This window comes from Sturnira hondurensis, unplaced genomic scaffold (assembly GCF_014824575.4).
Source record: "Sturnira hondurensis isolate 20B ecotype Veracruz unplaced genomic scaffold, ASM1482457v3 Scaffold0020119, whole genome shotgun sequence".
In the NCBI taxonomy this organism is placed as follows: domain Eukaryota; kingdom Metazoa; phylum Chordata; class Mammalia; order Chiroptera; family Phyllostomidae; genus Sturnira; species Sturnira hondurensis.
This window is the reverse complement of record NW_028092750.1, coordinates 105,134-125,403: the sequence shown is the minus strand read 5'-3', so window position 1 is coordinate 125,403 and position 20,270 is coordinate 105,134. Positions and strand designations below refer to the sequence as shown.

Sequence of the window (20,270 nt, the reverse complement as noted above, 5' to 3'; positions counted from 1 at the left end):
GTTCTAAATTATTTATAAAATGTTCGCGGTTGTTCTACCGGTACGCACTGAGATTCATCTCTACTTTCAACTCCTCCTATCGCCAGCGTTCCCGCACTGAAATTCAGTAAGTGCAGCAGAGTCCAGTACCAACAGTTCCTGAAGGACTATAAGCCAACATGCATGTTTAATGTTCCATTTTCTGATAACTTGAGCGATTCTCCATATTGTGGAAACAAGGAGTTGGATGAGGGGGAAGAATGCGACTGTGGCCCCGCTCAGGTATTTGCTGATGCTGCTGTCTGTTAGTTACCAGGTTTGTGCTCAGCTGGAAGCCAGGCAGGGGTGTAGCCATTAATCAACCACGGTATTCCTTATAAAGCGTTTAAAAAATGTGCTTTCCCCCATCGTTTGAAAACAAGCTGTTGTTGCAGCCTTATCAAAGGCTTCTCACCGAGTCATAAATTGTGTGTAATGATTCCGCTGGAGGTCCATGCCATCCAGTTTGCCTGGTTTACATAGTAATTGGCTCTTCTTGTGAGAGGGGCCCATCCGTATTACTGTCTGCTCTCTCATGGACAGTAGGAGTTTGTTCTACAAACTTCTTCTCAGTCAGTCCAGCTGTACTCCAGAAGTTGTGAGGCTAGCTTATATGGGATTGTTCATGCTATAAGAAAACTGTAATTGAGTAGGAACCTCCTAACTTTTCATATGTTTATTGCAATCTTGGCCTCTGGAACATTTACAATAATTTCTTGAGGCAAATGTTAACATATTTCTTAATCAGCTTTTCTCCAACATAGAAGTTATTTTGGTCAAGAAATTGTCTAGGACAATTATCAAGTGCAAACAAATCAGCTGGGGAGGTTGGAGTGGGCTGAGACCCTTTCTTCTCACCGATTTGCAAGGTTAAGCTGACACTGTGGGTCTAAAGACCGCATTTTGAATGTCTGCCCTCCAGATGTGGCACAATTCAAACAAGTCTCATAGGATGACAATTATGAGATTCCATGATCAGAGTGGGACCAGGGATGCATTCAGAGGTTATAACACATCAAGTCTTCTAATGTCTCTTATTAAATGTAAAGAGAATTTAGCTTTAGAAATTGATGCTATTGTCCATGCACCTTCTTCGGAGTAGTTCTACAGTTTCATTCTAACACTTGAAGTACAATAATTCAGGAGTCCCCAACTCTTGGGCCATGGAGCAGTACCAGTCCCTATCCTGTTAGGAGCCAGACCACACAGCAGGAGGGGAGCGGTGGGCCAGGGAGCGAAGCTTTATCTTACCCCGCGTTGTTAGTGTTACGGCTTGAGCTCCATCCCACCCCTCACTCCCCAACCCCCGTGGAAAAATTGTCTTCCATGAAACAGGTCCCTGGTACGAAAAGGGTTGGGGAACACTGCAGGTACATGACAGGATGCAGACAGTGTTGTCTGCAGTTCAAATATTGTTTGAGCAGATAAAGCCTAAGTGTCCATCCCCCCACTGTTAATTAACTAGGTATTAAAAAACACAAAGATCAAGCTGAAATACTTGGCATCTGGAGGAAAATGTAAAATCAGATCTCTAGAAGTGCAGATCTCACATCGCACCTTGAGCACAGAGAAGCAGCAGGGTGCCCCCAGGGAACAGAGGTCATCGGGGCAACGGGAGATCCCACACTGGGTGTTGTGGGCAGCCATGAGCACTCGCCAGCCCCTGGCACTGAACAGCCACGTGGGAAGGAGACAGAGTGAAAGTCCCGAACAGCAGTGGCAAGCAGGGGTCTTTATGTAAGGTTGAGCAAAGGTTGATTTACAGTTGCTCGTACAGAAAACAATGTAATAGTTAATAAATGATAATACAAGAATGAACTTTGTGTTTTGTGTACTCACAGCTGTAAACCTTTTTCTGCACCCTGTAGAGATGTGATAGCCGAGGACCGCACATTTGTATCTGACTCTGGAAGACAAGAGCTGCTACCTTACACAGGAGCATGACTAACTAACCCCTCAAACATGAGTCAAACTGCAGATTGATTTCTGATCTTCAATTTTTGGTTCTTGCCAGGAGTGCACTGATCCATGCTGTGATGCAGACAAATGTACGTTGAAGCCAGGGTTTACCTGTGCAGAAGGAGAATGCTGTGAAGCTTGTCAGGTAGGAACCTTGGCTAGTACCGGATTTCTCTGTTTTCAGTTTAAGTGAACAGACAACCAGAGAGTTGTCTGACCACTGAATGACCCTACACCACTAATCCCAAACTGTGGCTAGGCTTGCTTGGACACAGCCTCTTCGAAGACGCGCTGACTTCTCAGCACTGGGCGGTATTGTGATCTGGAAAATGGAGAAGTGGGTAAGCAGTGCTTGGTCTTTCGGGAATGGAATCACCATGGCTATATTTACTCTTTCTCCATCGTAAATCATTACCAACCTATTCAACTTCGGCTTGGGGTGATCCCAGTAAGAGTGAACTAACAAAGGAAAGGATGATACTGGAACTGGAGATATATTTCTAGGAAACATAACCAGAAGCCCACATGGCTCTGTTCAAGCATTTATTGATACTTCTTCCACCCCACTCAACTGTAAAGTCACAGAGGAGTGGAAACATGTCTTACTCATCTTGAAATCTTTCCAGAGTTCAGCATAATTCAATGGATATTGAATGGTTGAGTCAGAGAATCCTTCCAGGTCATGCCCTCCAATGAGAGCCAGGGAATTTTTCTACTTCATAGGGGGAAACCTGATTTCTTGGGAATGGAGAGTCCTCTGGTGGGCAGGGGCTCCCAGCTGTGTGCATGTGCTTGTGAGTGTGTGTGCATGTGCTCATGGAAGTTGGGGGAGGGGAGAAGTGCTGGAGCAAGGGTTGAAGAAGATAGAACATTTATTTATTTCTCCAATTTACGTCCATTCCAACTCTATCCAGCGCCGTTCTAATACCATCTCATAAATTTCATAAACACCATCTTAGCACTGCTTAAATTAATAAAAGCCAAGGCATTCACAAATGATAATAATTCTCAGTGGAACAGCAAAGCAAGGTGTGATTCAACTAAAACTTTTTTCACATAAATCAAATGGGTCAACCTTCCTCCTACTTACAAACCTTACCTACCTAAATGTGTCCAGGAGTCAATCACTTTGTTTTCCTTCAACAGATGAAAAAAGCAGGGTCCATCTGCAGACCAGCAAAAGATGAATGTGATTTTCCTGAAGTGTGTACTGGCCACTCTTCTGCGTGTCCCAGGGACCAATTCCAAGCAAATGGCTTCCCTTGCAAGAATGCGAAAGGCTACTGCTTCCTGGGGAAATGTCCCACCCGGGATGGCCAGTGCTCTGAATTGTTCGATCACGGTGAGACAGCGTCAGTGGGTGGCCGCTGGCGCTAATAGCCATTATCTCTCTATGATTATCCCATGCTGGGGGGCAAAATGGGAAATGATGCTATTTGGGAATGTATTTCTAGATATTATCTAGCATCTCTTCTCCTATTTACCTTTTATATTAATTATTATTACCTCTAATAATAATTCACTATCTCAGTATGTGGGTTATGGTATATTTATTACTTTTTTATAGCCATATAAAAAGAGCCTCCTATGGGAATAGAACAGTTTTTAATTATTTACTTATCCCATTCCGCTTCACTGCTACATAATACTGAAATTTCAGTGACCCCAGAAAAATAAAGTGCTGTACGCGCAGTATAATATATATATAATGAACAATGCTTTTGTTGTTTCACTTTTATTGAACCGTCTTGCATCCAGAGGCCAAAGACGGTCCTGATGTCTGCTACATGATGAACAAAAAGGGAAACCGATTCGGATACTGCAAAAGCAAGGGCGGCAGATTGATCCCCTGCGAGGAGAAGTAAGTGCCCTCTCAGAATGCGCTGCGCAATCAGAGCGGCTGTTGCTGTCACTGTTGCATGGAGGAGGCTGGGACAGGGAAGTGGCAAGGGCAGAGCTCCCATCCCTGCCGGTGTCAGCTGGCACTTGTGCACCAACCGTATGTACTAGCTGAAGGCTGTGGACCAGGAGGAGGAAAGATGGGAAACGTTCCAGATTCTTAATAGAGAAAGGGAGGGGGAAAGCCTTCAGCAAAAAAGAGGAAGGAGTACACAGGAAGAGGGATAAATAAGTAGAATAGGGAAATGAGGGAGAGAGAAGGAAAAGCGTGCAGCCATAGAAAGAAAGGTAGATGTTGAAATTGGAAGGAAGAGGAAGAGTTGGAAGTCAGACCTGATTTTTAAAAGCCTTGCTGACACCTGGCAAGGCTTTTTGTGAAATGGGCTTGGACTGATAACAACTGCAAAAGCCTATGGTCGAGTTCACTTTTGCTCCTAAATACACTAGATGAAAATGGCCAATTGTTTAACTTTCCTTATTTCCAGTTACTTCATAATCTTTAAAATGGGGGTTATAATAATAATGAAGCTTAATATGAGAATCAACAGATATGCTCTATGCAAGAGAAGTTAAGAAATGTTAGCATCCTGATTAAAGTTACACTAATTCAAATTACTAATGAAAACATTCTTCTGTAAATTTCAGCTACTGGGGATGTGTGAGGACCACAGGGAGATCAGAAACAATGATCATTTTACATCTTTACCTGTTCCTCTCAGTTCCCAGGGTCAGGGCTTGGCTGGACAGGAGTCTACCCTGCTCCTCCTGGCCCTCTGCAGCTGGATGGCCAACCTGGGTCTAGAAAAGAGTGGCCAGGGCACTCCCATTTCTGGTCCCAGGTCTGAGACTGTTGTCCCTTTTCTTCAGAGATGTCAAGTGTGGAAAGCTATACTGCACTGGCGGGCAGCACTCATCTATCCTCGGGGAAGAAAAAGTCTACCACCTTCAGGCTCCAAGAAAGAACATTACCACAGATTGCAAAACCTTTTTTTTATATCACAATTCTAAAGATTTGGGCCTGGTTGCTCCAGGAACAAAATGTGCTGATGGAATGGTAAGATGAAAGTTCTTTCTTTTATTAAAACTTCTTGGTTCAGTCACTTTAAAACTCCTTTGAATCCTATAATTGGTTCCAGAGGGCCTATATATGAGGAAGCAGGGGGAAAAAATAAGGTACCATTTTTATTGAGCAGAGTAGCAATAACATTATCACAAATATTCATTTTGACATATCTTTGTTATACAAATGATATGTAAATGTTATAAATGTACTTAATTAGTATCATACGGTAGATATCTAATGGAAATTATAGACACAATTTTTTAATTAACTAGACCATAAAGTAGCTGTACATTTTTTATTTATTTTATTCATTTGGCCATGTCTACCAAGCACATTCTATACAGTGCAGGGGTCTGGGCAAGACCCAGAGGATGCAGGGATGAGCGCACTGGAGAATTTCATAGGTTAAATGAAGTATGTGGAACCCAGCACAAGTGCTTTCACAGTGGTCTGACCAACGTGCACTGGAGTCCAGAGGACTGACTTTCCTTACAGAACGTGGGATGGCATCTGACGCTGCCGTAAACGAGTGACATTCCAGCTCTGACTAATGAAAATTTTTCACCACACAGAGAATGAGGAAAGACTTTTTGTAAAGAAATACCTACCTAATATGCCATGCTACAAAGTGTAGAGCATAGTCAGATGACTGGCCATTTCAGTGTAACTGGAGCTTTGGGTGAACTGAAAAAAAAATGGAATTGAACTGGTAGAATGAGGTCATATTGAAAAGGGTTTCTTATTCTAACATGAAACTTTAGAATGCATATTAAAAACAATAGCCAGTTCTTCAAGGTTTATAAATACAGGAAAATATAGAAAACATATAAGATTTTATTTAAAACTTAACTATTTTGAAATTGAATAGTTTTTTTCTGTGATGCGGCTTCCCCTCCTTATGCCAACATTCATAAACATTACAGTGTCCTTCGTATAATGTAATAGAGAAATGATTTGGAAAGCAAAAACTCAGAATGTAAAAAAAAATATTAGAATTTAAGAGCTTAAAAATGAAGATGAATATTTCAAGTCCAAATATTTAATTATACAGTGTCTCATTAAAAGGACTAAATAAATACGAAACTGATAAGAGATCTCTATTGGTGAAAGTTGAGTTATGTGTACCACAATCTAGAAAGTTCGGGGATTTTCAAAGAGTTACAGTGTGACACAGCAGATTAAAACAACACCAACCAACTGTTTATTCACTTCAGGTAAGGAAAGTCACCCAGCAGTCCGAAGTGGAAGTACAACATCCGCTTCGTTCAACCCCACTAAGAGTGGGCTGGACGAAGGGGCGGGTAGGGGAGCAGTTGCTAAGGAGCACACCTTGATCTTACAAGTACATTGTGACCATGCACCACCACACAGAGCGCCTGCTTTTGCAAAAGCAGTCTCAGTCCAGAAATTCACTGATCACAGCGGTGCTGTTCTCGAACCGGTTCCTGGTGAGGGAATGGATCCATGTGTGGCTAATGCCAGTCTGTAGAGGTCTCACCAAGACACTAGCTACAGAATTTTTCATTTTATTTTTACATTGACACTTTATTTTTAGACACAAGGAACTATAATGAATAAAAATGCATTATAAGTTAATTTAATTTGTCAGAGGACCAGAGGGCAAACATCTCACTGCCCCCAGTGCCCTCTCCGTAGTTATATTGCAGAGCTTAGGGCAGAGCAAATGAGAAAAGAAAAGGAAAGGGAAGAGAGAAGCGAAGATAACAGGATGGAGGGGAGAAGAGGAGTAGAAGAGAGGAGGGAAGGAAGGAAGGAAATTAATCTGTTCTCTGACACAGAAGAATGGCCGTAAAACTTTGTAGTTATTTCTTTATTATACATACGACAATTTAAAAATAAAAATAAGAAATATCTCGCTATTTCCATGTACTAGAGATCTACATGGGTTTTAAGCAAAGTCCCCCGTGTTCAATCACGCACATCATGTGCTGTGTAACAACGTTCAGGTCATCGCCAGCCTGCATGTGCAGCGGGGGCCCCTGAGGTCGGGGTGGAGCTGAGTTTCCTGTAGAAATGGAAGGGCAGGTGGTTCAGAAGAACTTTTCTCTGATGGAAGCAGTATCTGCAGGGCTTGGCAATAGATTCCCTGCCACTGACAGCACCCAATTTTGAGTGCACAGACTGCATGGCAGCCTGTCACCGCTGACCTGGTTCAGCACAGAGGAGCCTGTCCCCTGTCCCTGCAGCACTGCACGTCCAGAGGGCGCTACAGCCCTCCACCCAGCTTGCTTGGTGTCAGAGCGAATGGCTGCAAGTTCCTTGCTGAGGACCTAAGATCCTGTGCAAGGACACAGGTCCACAGGAAGTATCTGAACAAGTATTTTTCTTTAAATGTGATTTTTCCAGTTTATTATTTTTAATTTTTTAATATTATTTTGTATTAGTCTCAGGTGTGTAGTACAGTAATTACACAATCATGTACTTTACAAAGTGATTCCCTGATATTTCCAGTGCCCACCGGGCTCCATGCATGGTTATTACAATATTATTGACTGTGATCCCTATGCTGTACTTTACATCCCCATGGCTATCCTGCAACTACCTTTACCTTCTAACAAGTACTAAGTACCATTGCACATCAGCAAAAAGCTCCCTGTAGTAGCCTGTTCCTATACTTTGAAATATTCTCAGATTGTAACGATGTGAAGCATGGATAAGTTTTATCTAGTCCATTAATTTAATGACGGATGGAGCCCTGTGTATCAGGTAGGATCAATAAAACCAACAATAAAATTCCAAAGTAAAGATAGTAGGTCCTCAATTCTACACCTTCTCCATGTCAAACCACCCCTTTTCTTATGAATACCACAAAGTTCACTAACCCAACCACTTTTCCAATGTCCAATGGCCAAAACCACATCATCCTGACTCTTCCCTGTGTCCCTTCATCCCTCCACCTTGGTTTCTTCTTCTTGCTGATCCTTGGGCTGCCTCTCATTCCCTCCTGACACTCACTGAGAAGTAAACCTATGCATATAGAGTCAACTAATCTTTGACAAAAGCACCAAGAATATGTAATGAGGAAAGCACAGTCTCTCTAATAAATGGTGGTGTGAATACTGGATATCCACATACAAAAGAATGAAATTGGATACTTACCTTATGCCATGAACAAAAATGAACTCAAACTGGATTAAAGATTTAAATATAAGGGATGAAACAGTATAACACTTAGAAGAAGACATAGGGGAAAAGCTCATTGACATTGGTCTTGATTTTCTGGATGTGACACCAAAAACAGATGCAGATTACATTTCAAGAATTAATAAGATGTAGACATTTCAATGATTAAGGAGTCCGTGTATAACAATATTTGAATGTAGAGTACATTATTTTCAAAAGACCATCAAAGTTTAATAGAAGATTTCTTATTCCACATAAGATTCTACCCATGACTTTTCACACTAAAAACTATGCAAGAGCATAGTTCTACGAGCACATCATTCCAATTTACCTTGGTTATATCATTTCTAGGTGTGCAGCCATGGTGAATGTGTGAACATTGAAAAGATCTACAGTTCAGCCAATTGCTCCTCTGAGTGCAATGAAAATGCTGTAAGACTTGACTCCTTTTTAAGTTAATGTCTTACCAGACATTTATTTACATAGAGCTTATTCCTGGCATGTATGTGTGTGCATGCGCATATGTATGTATGTATGTATGTAGGCATGCATAGTGAGTTTGAAATCAAATGTATGTTTGGGAACCACTTTTTTACATATCGTCAATAAAATTGATCCAAAGAGATGAACCATATATTACATATAGATATTGCCAGTATTGCAAGTATATATTTTATTATTAGACTGATAATCAAGAAATCCAGTAATTTATGTACATATGAAGTTTAAACCTAAAGTTTGAAGTTGGACCTATTATAATATTACTTATAGTTAACTTATATAAACTTCAACATTTGCCTAAAGCTTTTGAAAAAACCACAAAACATTACACATTTTTTACTCAATAATAGCAGTACCTAGTAGCCATGTTTGTGGGTAACATCTTTTCTAAGCTCAATTAATCAGGAACACTTGTCTAGAGTTGCTTATGTGTCAGACACTCTTGCAAGCACTTTACACACATATTAAATTTTAAAAGCTTCATCACAACTTAAAAGGTGAGTCCAATTCCTATGCCTACTTTTACAGATAGAGAACGGGTCATGCTTAGTTGTGGTGGAAGGAAAAGCTGAGATTTAAACACAGAAAGAGTGTGTGCTCTTCACCATTCACAATGCTCTTTGATGAACTGAGTGTTGCTCCATCACTTCTATCCCTCAGTGATATCACCTCTTTGTTATTAGGCTTAGGGAGATAATAATAGGCCCAGATAATATTATGCTGTGAATTAGTCAGTCCTAGAAGGGACTGTTCCTTTACTAAAACTGATGCCTTCTGGTAGGATCACTCAAGCCATCTTGTTTATCTGGTCTTGAATTTGTCTAAATCATTCTCTGGTTCAAAGGCCATCTTCAAAGGTGGTAGATTTTTGTATTTAGTTTGCTTATTTCTTTCCGAAATTGATTTTAGTGTGCAGTTTAATTCATTGATTCCTTAAAAGTTTGAGTGTATCTGTGTGTGTGTGTGGTGTAGAACTAGCTAATATCAGGCTAAATGAAGTGCAAAATATAGCTTCTGTCAGTCATTTGAGAAAATCATGTGGTTGACTCCTCTTCCAGGAGGATGGCAGCGACCTCGAGTGCCAGTGTGAGGAAGAAGAAGTATTTGTGGATTGGGAAGAGACCATAAATGTTACCAGTAAGCATCCTAGAATATACTGTCTTGCATATATCAAAAGCCTAGCCAGTGAAAAAGCTTTTTACTTCTTTTCTGAGTGTACTACATATATATTGTGTTTCTGTATACATTTGCATGGTCTTTTAAAATTGTTTTGCATATATACATACCAAAATTTGAATTTACTCTCATTGCTTTTTAGAATTGATATATCTTCTCCTAGTTAAATTCCAATTAGGTATTCTAAGAGCCCATAACCAACCGAAGCTTTTTCTATAGTCTATTAATAACTGATAACCAAAACTTTTCTGCTGATTGTGGTTTCCTTACACATAATGGAATCTTGGGTGGAGCAGTAATTGTTAATATAGATGATAATTTGTATAATATTTTGGCCTTTGGTTTATATTTTTAAAAAATTGTGGAGAGGGGAAATCAAAACCTTTAATAAATGGAGAACCAGGCTTGTAACGGCTCAGTTAAATGTCATTATTCTACCATCCTAAAGTTGAAATCCTAGTTGAAGCTCAGTTTTTTTGTTTTTCTTTCCCATTCCAGATATCTCCATCCTGGTGGTTGTGCTTGTCCTGGGTATTATCGGTGTTGGGGCTATTACATTATTAATCCGTCACCAAAAATGTATTAAACTGAAACAAGTTCAGAGGTATGTCTGTATTTTCTGCATGTTGAAGAAGAGCGTGATTGAGAATATATTGGCTCTGTGGCCAGAGAGGGTCCCTGATAGGTGTGAAGTACAACCTCATATCAAAGACCAAGGAAGTGTAGCAGTGAATCAAGTTCTCATGTTAATACTCATCTCAATGGTTTTTTTTAAATGCTAATTTTGGTTGCTCCCTCACAGTTAATTGTTATAGAATATAACCTGAATATCAGTCTTTAAAAAACCCCGTAGATGGCTTAATGTCAACCACAAGCTTCTCCCACATCGTGTGTCAGTATTTGATTTTCTTCCTGACAGCGCCCCTCGAGATGTGCAGGGAGTGGAGAATAAAGGATACTTCGGCGATGAGCAGCAGACGAGGACTGAGCCAATCCTACCCGATATCCATCCCCTACATGTAAGACAATTTTGTTCTCAGTAGTTGATTAATTAATTAAAAAGCAGTTGAGTGTGTGTTTGAAGTGGAACCAACCCTAAAGCTAAATGAGGTAGGAGATGCAGAACAGTTTAACACAGTTTCACACCACCAAGTTCAGTCTACACATGGGAAGGAGCAGATGGCAGGACCCAAGCAAAGCAGATACTACTTCAGAGCAAACTACATTGGGTGAGTAAAATATTGCTCTATGAGCCACAGGGAAAATACAAATGTAAATCGTATTCTGAAACAAAAACAAGTCTTAATAAATGTAAAAGAGTTGAAGTCACACAAAATATGTTCTCAAGAAAAATTGTATTAAAAATCAGTAACAGAAAGATACTGGGAAAATCTCCAATTAAAAATTAGAAAAGTTTCAAGAAACCATGGACCAAAGGAAAAAATTCAAAGAAAAATTAGAAAGTATTTTAAACTATAAGAAAATGAAACACTGCATTTCAAAATGTATAGGGAACAAGAAATTAGTAATTTAAGGAAAATTTATAGTGCTGTTTATGTTAGAAGAGGAAAGGAGCAGATCAATGACCTCAACTTTCAAAACTTTAAGACACTAGAAGAAGTAAAACAAATAAAGAATCAGTGTAAACAGAGAACAGGAAAAAATAAAGTATTAGACTGGTTACCAATTAAATAGATAACAGAGAAAATCAATGAACACAAAACCACTTTGTCGAGAAAAATTAATAAATCTTATAAACCTTTAGCCAGAGTGATCAGATTTTTTAAGTGGTAAGCGTGCCTTGCATTCCAGATTATTTTCTAATAATAAGAGAGCACAGACTGTCAGGAATTGTGGGGGCGACTTTGCTCGCAAGTCCTGCCATCCACCACGGTTGAAAATAAAACTTCCAAGACATCATCTGCTTGGGGATGAGAGGTGGGCACTCTCTCACAGGAGAAAGACCAAGAGCCCCTTCCTCAATGACTTTTATTAGGTTAGGTTTGTAATACACAGGAATACAGGCAAAGCTCATCAATCAATGTCAGACGGCAAGGATCAAACAACAGATAACATTTCAAAGAGATCTGAGGGCTTAGTCTGAGTCAGTGTCTGTCAGGTAAGGGGGTTGCAGAATCTTTGGGAGACATGCTCACTTCCTGCTCGGACCCTTATCATATGAATGCAAACACTCTTAGCAAAGCAGGCTTCACAGGACTTTGTGAATTCTTTCTTATGCTCGATCACCCCGGATCCAGCTCTAGCTCGCAAAGGGCTGCACGGCCTTCCTCATCATAGATTTTAGGCTTAAGTGGATTAGAGCCAGGAAGCACTTCTCCCAGACAGAAATGGGGACTCAGGCTATGTCAGAATAGCTGGAGTGTGAGGGTTCATCACCCTCTCTTTGTTGCAGCCCCCCAAGTCCTTCCTTGAGGGCCTCCCAAGTGATCGTGTCTGGCTTAGGTTGCCCCTCCTCTGAGGGGTCTTACCTGTCATTAATTAACTGACCAAGCTTTGGGGACCAGAGATGGATGAAGCAGAAGCAGAGCTCCTGCCAGGGAGATAAGCTTTGTCTCCTTGGTGGTTCACAGTCTGAAGGTCACTCACTCAGCCTTATCCATGGGGGGCAGTTACAACTCCTGAAACCAGGCAGAGTGGTTCCCAACAAGGAATCAGAAGGCGACATCACAGGAGATCATACACTTATTAAATTAGAGGATATCATGAAAAAGCATAATTTCAATATAACAGTGTAATGAGAGAGTAAACTTTTTGGAAGTTACAAATCACCAAGCTTACTCATGAATAAGTAAGCAACCTGAATAGTCCTTTATTTAGCGAAGAAATTGAGTTTATAGTAAAAAGCTTTCCACAAAGAACACACTGTGCTCATATGGTTTTACTGGTGAATTTTACCAAATGTTTAATGATGAAATAATATCAATTCTATGTAAACTCTTCTGGAAGAAGAGAGAAAATGGGTACTTCCCGAGTGATTTCATGAGGAAAGTATTTCTCTTTTATCCTCCTAGACAAAGTTATTACAACAGAAAACTCTGCTTGCCAATACTTCTAATAAATATAGGTGCACAAACTATTATTAAATTTTAGCCAATTAAACCTCACAATATGTCAAAAGGATAATGCATTGTGACTGGTTGGGGTTAATCCCCAGAATGCAAGGCACACTTACCACTTAAAAAATCACTCTACCTAATTCACTGTATTATTAGACTAAAATAATACATCATATAACCATCTCAATAAAATCAGGAGAAGTATTCAAAAAAGATCTAATATCTATTCCTGATTAAACTCAGTAAACTTGAAATATAAGGAAACCTACTGAACCTGATAAAACGTATCTACCAAGAAAACCTACAGCTACTGTCCTGGGTGAAAGGCTGGGTGCTTTTCCTCTAAGGTCATGAACAAAGCAATGAAGTTCACTCCCATGACTTATGTTCAATGTTTTACTTGGGATTAGAGCCATTACAATAAGGAAAAAAATGCAAAGAAAAAATAACTTCTTTGACTTACAGAATATGCAATTATCTACAGAAAAATCCTATTATGAAAAAGTAAATTTAATAAGACTTCAGGATACAAATTAGTATACAAAAATCTGTTGTGTTCCATATATAAGCAAAGAACAACCCAAGAAAAGCAAATGAAATAACAAAATAGCATTTACAATAGTATGAAAATGTGAAATACTTCAGGATAAATCTGACAAAATTGTAAGCCTAAACATAGGAACTAAGAAACTAAGAAACACCATTGAGAAAAATTTAAAACAAAGATAAATGGAGTAAAATACATGTTTATGAGTCAAAAGACTCACTATTTTTGGGTTGCCAGTTCTCCACAAATTGATTTTTTGATTCAAAACAATGCTAATTATAATACCAGCAGAATTTTTTGTAAAACAAAAAAATAAATTTAGGAAAGTTATAGAATAAAAACAATTAACAAAAATTAACTATATTTTATATACTAGCAAAAAATGGGAAAATAAAATCTAAAATACAATGTGAAATACCACCCAAATATGAAATATTTGGGATAAATATGACAAAATATGAACCAGAACTTTACATGGAAAATGGTAATACAATGCTAGGAAAACCTTTAAGAGGCCTAATCCAGGAGGTGCAGAGAACCACCATCTGTACGGCCAACTGAGTTTTACAAAGTGCAAAGGCAGTTCAGTAGTGAAAGAACAGCCTTTTCACAGATGGTGACAGAGCAATTGTGGATCCACACATACAAAGGTTAACTTTGATCTAGTCCTCAAACAATAGAAAAAATTACACAAACAGCAATAGATGCATAAGTGTATGTATATTTTTCTTATGAAAATTAAAACAGGACTAAATTATAGGGTTGAGAGATCAATATTTGGGGCTGAGACTATAATGACCTGCAAGGAAGAGATCATTATTTTAAATAAGGAAAGTGACTAATTTGGGGGCATAATGATAGGAAACTTGAAATGGCAGTTTCATTTCTTAACCAATGCAGTGATTACACGGATATCCACTGTAAATGATTCATGAAGCCCGGAATCTGTTTTGTGTGTATGTTGTTTTATCTGTATTGTATTTTCCCATGAACTGATTGAAAATAAGTAAGGGTTAACACTAGCCATTGCCAGTGGGGAGATGGGCAGGGAAACCGCTCACAGGCAGCAAATGAAGATGTAAAAGGTTTAAACAATGGGGGGAAGCCGGTACATGTTTTAGAACCAGTCATACATGCGGCCATGACCCAGCTGTTCCTGTCGCGGGTGTAACCCAACAGGGATGTGTACACGTGGACACCAGAGATATTTACAGTCATGTTCTCAGATATTCATGCAGTGGAACACTAAAGACTAAGAATAACAAATGAAGTACCGATACCCACAACAGCCCAGATAAATCTCACAGACTGTTAAGCCAGACAGTCTGGCACCAGATTCACAAGGAAACTGTTCGATTCAGTCGATATCAAGTTCAAGAGCTGGCATCACTAATCTGTGGCGTTAGAAGTCAGAGTACTGGTGACAATAGAGAAATGTGGCTCTTCCGAGCAGGAGATAAAGCTCCATTTTTAGATCTGGACGGGGATTGGCCACACAGAGTTACTCACTTGTGAACATTCATCCACCTCTACACTTGGTACTTGTGCTTTTTTGTGTATATTTTGCACTATTGTTATTAAAATAACAACACATATATATGCATATACATATATGTGTAATATATAATCTTAGCAATATATGAAGACCTAAGAAATAAACTGACAATCTCTGCAGGGAGCGGCTTGTTTAGTGCCTTTAACAACAACTATGTTTGCCAGTGCATTCAGCTCACAAGAAAAGCCAAAACAAACAACACCTATGAGTGCAGATTAAGAAGCTATAAAGGCATTTTTAATTTCTTCACCAAAGAATTTATTTATTGATTAGAGAGAGAGAGAGAAGCATCAAACCACTGCCTCCCACATGCGCCCTGACTGGAGATTGAACCTGTGACCCAGGTTTGTGCCCTAACTGGGAGTCAAACCCACAGACTTTTGGTGTATGGGACAAGGCCCCAACCAACTTAGCCACCTGGCCAGGGGTAAAGGCATTTCTTTGATAAAAATCAATTAATGGAAAAAGCATTCTTGATAAGATTATACCTATCAACTAGCACGGGCTGGTGTGGCTCAGCTGGTTGAGCACTGGCCTGCGATTCGAAGCAAAAGGTTGCTGATTCGATTCCCAGTCAGGGCACATGCCTGGGTTGCAGGCCACATCCCCAGCAGGGGGCACACAACAGGCAACCAGACATTGATATTTCTCTCCCTGTCTTTCTCCCTTTCTTCCCCTCTCTCCAAAATAACTAATAAATAAAATCTTTAAAGATTATACCCATGAAATTGCACAGTGGGACTTTTTTGGAAAGTATAAACTTTCCATTTTGAAGCAAACTATCAACTGACCATCACTAGGTGCCAATGCCAGTGAAAACATAGTGATGCCAGTATTTTCAACTGGGGGGTTCGGGGGCTCATGGTGGTCTGGCTACACAGCTCCAGGGGTCTGGGGTGCTTTGCCCCAACCCTGCCTGGCCCGTGAGCCCTGTGTTTCCTTCCTGCACAACAATGTGGAGCATGCTGCCACCCTGCCCCCAGGAGCACACCTGACTGTAGAGCAGAAAATCTACTGACCCTCACTCGAATATTTAGGGACAGACAGACCATCTTTCTCCAACTGTATGATGGCTTGTTATTTTTATCCATTTGTTCTTTTTATTATGCCAGTGGTGACCCAAAGGTGATGAAAACAAGTCTTGTGTCCAACCGAATGGATAGAAAATATCATGTGATCATGTTTTAAGCTTATACTACGATTTTGTTAGATGAAACCATATGTCAATGTTATATAATTGCCTGAGGTTTAAGTGAGAAAGTGTATGTAAATGTACTTAGCACAGTTCTTGGTATATATTTAGCACTTAATGTATGTTTATTATCAGCTATGCATCATGTACAGTTGCAGTACTTTCATAATTACAGTTTCCTTAAGTGAATATGCAAAGCAGGTGCACTCCCACAGAAGTGAGTGGGGGAAGGTGACCTGAGCATGTGACTGGTGACATAGTGGCAGAAGCCACGGAGGAGTTTAAATAGAACTGGGACATATGGTTACTTTCTAGAATGTGAGCTTCTGAAGGACCTTTGGCTTTACAGTTAAATGAGGAACTTGATAAATATTTGTTTAATATATGAATAAACTTACTACTAACAGTGTATATACCATAATACGTTATAAATGTAGATTGTATAGGAGAGTTTGGGCCCTCAAATCTCATGTTTAGGCTTGTTGTATTATTTGTCATATAATTATAAACATAATAATAATTTAGTCAGCGCTTGTCTGACACAATATTTACCTGTCAAAGAGCAGTTCTCAGAAAAATTGTTAGGGAACAGTGTGTCTTTCTCGTCCTTTCCCGGTTGCATTAATGGTGCCTGGTTACATTTCCCTCTGGTGCCAACGCCTTCGCTTGGTCCTGTTGCCACTGGAACTTGCTTTCTGGTTATATTGCCATCCACTGGTGGTGACAGAAAGCACTTTACAGGGGTGACCTCAGTCAGGCACATCTGCGTTACCACAGTAAGTTCCCAAAGCCCTCGAACACCCTCAAGGTGCAAAGGGATGGAATTGCTTGGGGAGCCGCAGGCCCCCAGGCAGTAAAAGACACTGAGATTCGGAGGCTGACAGACTTGCCTTGTGCAACTCACAGCCTGATACACAAAGAAGTTTTCGCTCCTCTCCTATGTGAGTCTAAGGTCTTAGACTCAGCTATCACAGAAGAACAACCTAGGGAAGAAGACTGTTTCTAGGTATTTTAATATTTGTACATTTACTAGGGCTGTGCCCCAGGGATGGCTGGAAAATTAATTTCACAGGCTCGGGAAAGAGATGTACTTGCTTGAATACTAATTGCAGGTTCATAGTGTGACCTTTCACAGCAAAGAACTGCAGAGTCCTTGCAGAGAGTTCCAGTTGGTTCTTCCAGTCCTCACTGCATCACACTGGTAGAGTCCCTTGCCTCCATTCTGTTGGTTGTGCCAGTTGGTTCATTTCAGTAATAATTTTGAGGGCACTTAACCATTCACTGGGTCCTGGAAATGATCCAATAATATCATTTTTGGATAGAGCACTTTCGATGCCTCAGCAGGGCTGGGATTTGGACAAGAGGAGCCCAGTCGCTCATGCAAGGACATGGTCAGGTGCTGACTTTATTTAAAATATTGATGTTGCATCCATCATGAATTCTTGGAAATTAGCTTTATAATATTATCACAGTGACTGAGTCTGAATGTGCCTCTTTTCACTGTTGCTTCAGAGTTGAATGCCTCGCTCACCTCACCCCAGTCCTGGCCCTGGGTTTCATGGGTCAAAACCCAGTGATGGTTTCCAAGGAGGCCTTAATCAGCCCGGGGACTGTCCACTGACTGAGGAGATGTGTTCTCTGATCAATACTGACAAGGGAGAAGCAAATAAGCCAAACGAGCACACCCATGCACTAGAGACTGGGTCACAAAAGAGATATCACAGGATCTTTAGGATCCACTGAAATGCTACAGTCTCTTGGTCGCCACCTGTATTCTCAAGATCAGAGGAGGGTAGTTCTTACTCAGAACTGGGTGCTGAAAGCACCACGACTCTCAACTGTGTATTTTTAAATCTAGCAATTATCATTCATTGTCTTTCTTTGTGGCTAAAAGGGTGTAATTGAGATAGTTTTCAGCCTGTACTTCCTCAGACTCTGCCTATCACACGAGAGGGTCTCAAGGGACGCTGCACACTCGGCCAGCACAGTCAACTTCCACAGGAGGCTTTCCTCCAATTTCAACAGAGAGGCTTTTTGAGTGAAAGCTCTAGCACTTGAAAAATGTTTGGGAATCTCTTACCAAATGTATGGTTGAAGAGATTCACAACGCTCACAAGGAAAAATAGTTTCTGATAAGACTTCCCTTAACCGGAACCATCTTCCCCAGCCTGTCCCATAGAAATTTACATACTGTCTTAGATTTTTCATGAATGAAGAAAAGGTTGTCTGTATGTGTCTGTGCTCATGTGCATGTGTGTCTACGTGTGATAGCTGGTGTGGTTCCTGACACAACATTTACTTACTGTAGAAACCTGCAATTAGAGAGCGAAGAGGACTCACAGATTCCATGGCAGGTGGTCCCTCCCTGTTTTCACATTGTTCAGGTGCTAGCATCCTTCTGTGTTCTTTGGTGCATCTTCATTGATTGGCTTGGGATATCCTCCGCTCTCATCAAAATAATAGGATAGTTGAAATATTTTCCCCTGATATGCTAATGTTTCTAACAACCCAGCCGAGCATGTTTTAATTCAAGAGTTTCCAACCCCACCAAAGCAGTGAGCTGGTTTGGCTTATCAGTGCTGATGCCATTTAGAAACAGCATGAAAAATGAAACTTCTTCCTCAGACTTTTTCTTGGCCAGAGTATACACACCAGTGGGTTCTCGTGAAGTGTTTTAAAGGACCTAATAGTACTGGTAATGACAGAAAAGGTATTTCTAGTGCCGATTTTCTTCGTAATTGCTTTATCAAAGTTTTCACTTACCCAACCAATAAGTGATTGTATCTGAGGGATTATTTCACTTTTGAATTATTAAGTCTGTGTTAGAAAATTTATCAAAAATGGGATTTGTGTCAAAGGGAGACAAGGTTAGGACTGTTTGGCTACATCTCAGAGTTTTTGTTTCCTTTCCTTCTTTCGTTTGTTCCTTGATTTTGGCTGAGCTCCTACAATGTGCTGGGTGAATACGCAGCTTTCCCCCACTGACAGGAGGCCCTGCTCAATGCACTGTCGTTGTTGGGATGGAGAAGGATGTTTCTAATGGCCCTACCACTCCACGGCGGTGTCTGTCGCCTACCAGAGAGAGAAGAGGGACACTCCTCGTGCAAGCAAAGTGGCTTCTTGTAATGAAAAACGAAATGATTTTTCCTTTGTGACAGGCCTGTTTGTTTTACAATAATTGCCTAATTGGCCTTGGTTAAGGAGAGCCAAGTACAGCAGAATCCAGAAAAGTTATTATCATTAGTAGATATGAATAAGTAACTGAAGTAGAACATGTTTATAGATTTTACCAAAAATGACTCATTTTTTAACCATATGTTTCTGTTTAGAGTTTGAAATCGGATATCCAGAATGGCTGCACAAGGCTGGGCTGAAGCTCTTGGACGCAAGGCCTTCACAACACTTCCTCGGTGTGTGCTACACAGATTTGGGTAGTTTTTCAAGTGTTCTTTGTCTGAACAGAAAATGTTGAAGAGAGACAACTTCCTTCTGTCATATTTGCCTGTTCAATTCATAGCCCATAGTGTAGACATGCTATAAAAGTTATATTTGTCAAATCTTCTTTAGCTTAATACAAACATAAACATTCTCCTTGCTCTGGTATTTTCTTATAAAAATACACTACACTCTTTAAAAAGAGTCAAAACCTTGAGGATAATAAATTACACTCTGAGTCCAAGAAGCAAAAAACACTTTATAAAATTTATTTCTTTGGAAACCTAGAAGTACCTACTTATCTTAATTTGAACATGACATGATTACCACTAATTCTGGTTTAAATGAAATTCTCTCCTACAGAAATACCGAGAAACTCAGTGCAGGAAGGCATGAATTCCACTAGGTAATTAAAAGCAGATCGCTGTTTTACTCATTTCCTATCAGGAAGGGGACAGGACAGTCACCCTAATCACAGAGCAGTCCTTAAAATTCTGTTGGGAGCAGCAGAGGACTTGGGATGTTCCTAGTGAGTTCTCGGTCTCTAGAATGTAATTCTAAATTCCCTAATCTTTAGAATTCCTTAAGAACCTGATGGAGAGGTCATAGGGTTACAAGAATTTCAGAAAATTAACTCCAGCAGAGAAGAATTATGATTCCCACGAAGGGCTGCAAGGTCCTTACAATGTATGGACTTGGGTGCG

The 20,270-nt window shown here is 40.1% G+C and overlaps 1 protein-coding gene across 1 annotated transcript in view; it reads left to right on the top strand.

The window, feature by feature from the left end:
- The window catches only part of ADAM7 (ADAM metallopeptidase domain 7), a gene marked incomplete at its 3' end in the record, with an annotated part of 52,034 nt that extends 32,493 nt beyond the window's left edge, over positions 1-19,541 (top strand). Inside the window, exons 12-22 of the mRNA XM_037028662.1 lie at positions 87-261; positions 2,033-2,122; positions 3,124-3,319; positions 3,736-3,838; positions 4,744-4,930; positions 8,435-8,515; positions 9,643-9,721; positions 10,259-10,364; positions 10,680-10,779; positions 18,440-18,515; positions 19,461-19,541. Coding sequence (XP_036884557.1) covers positions 87-261; positions 2,033-2,122; positions 3,124-3,319; positions 3,736-3,838; positions 4,744-4,930; positions 8,435-8,515; positions 9,643-9,721; positions 10,259-10,364; positions 10,680-10,779; positions 18,440-18,515; positions 19,461-19,541 — 1,274 coding nt within the window. The remainder of the gene's footprint in view (positions 1-86; positions 262-2,032; positions 2,123-3,123; positions 3,320-3,735; positions 3,839-4,743; positions 4,931-8,434; positions 8,516-9,642; positions 9,722-10,258; positions 10,365-10,679; positions 10,780-18,439; positions 18,516-19,460) is intronic.
- Positions 19,542-20,270: the final 729 nt, after the last annotated feature.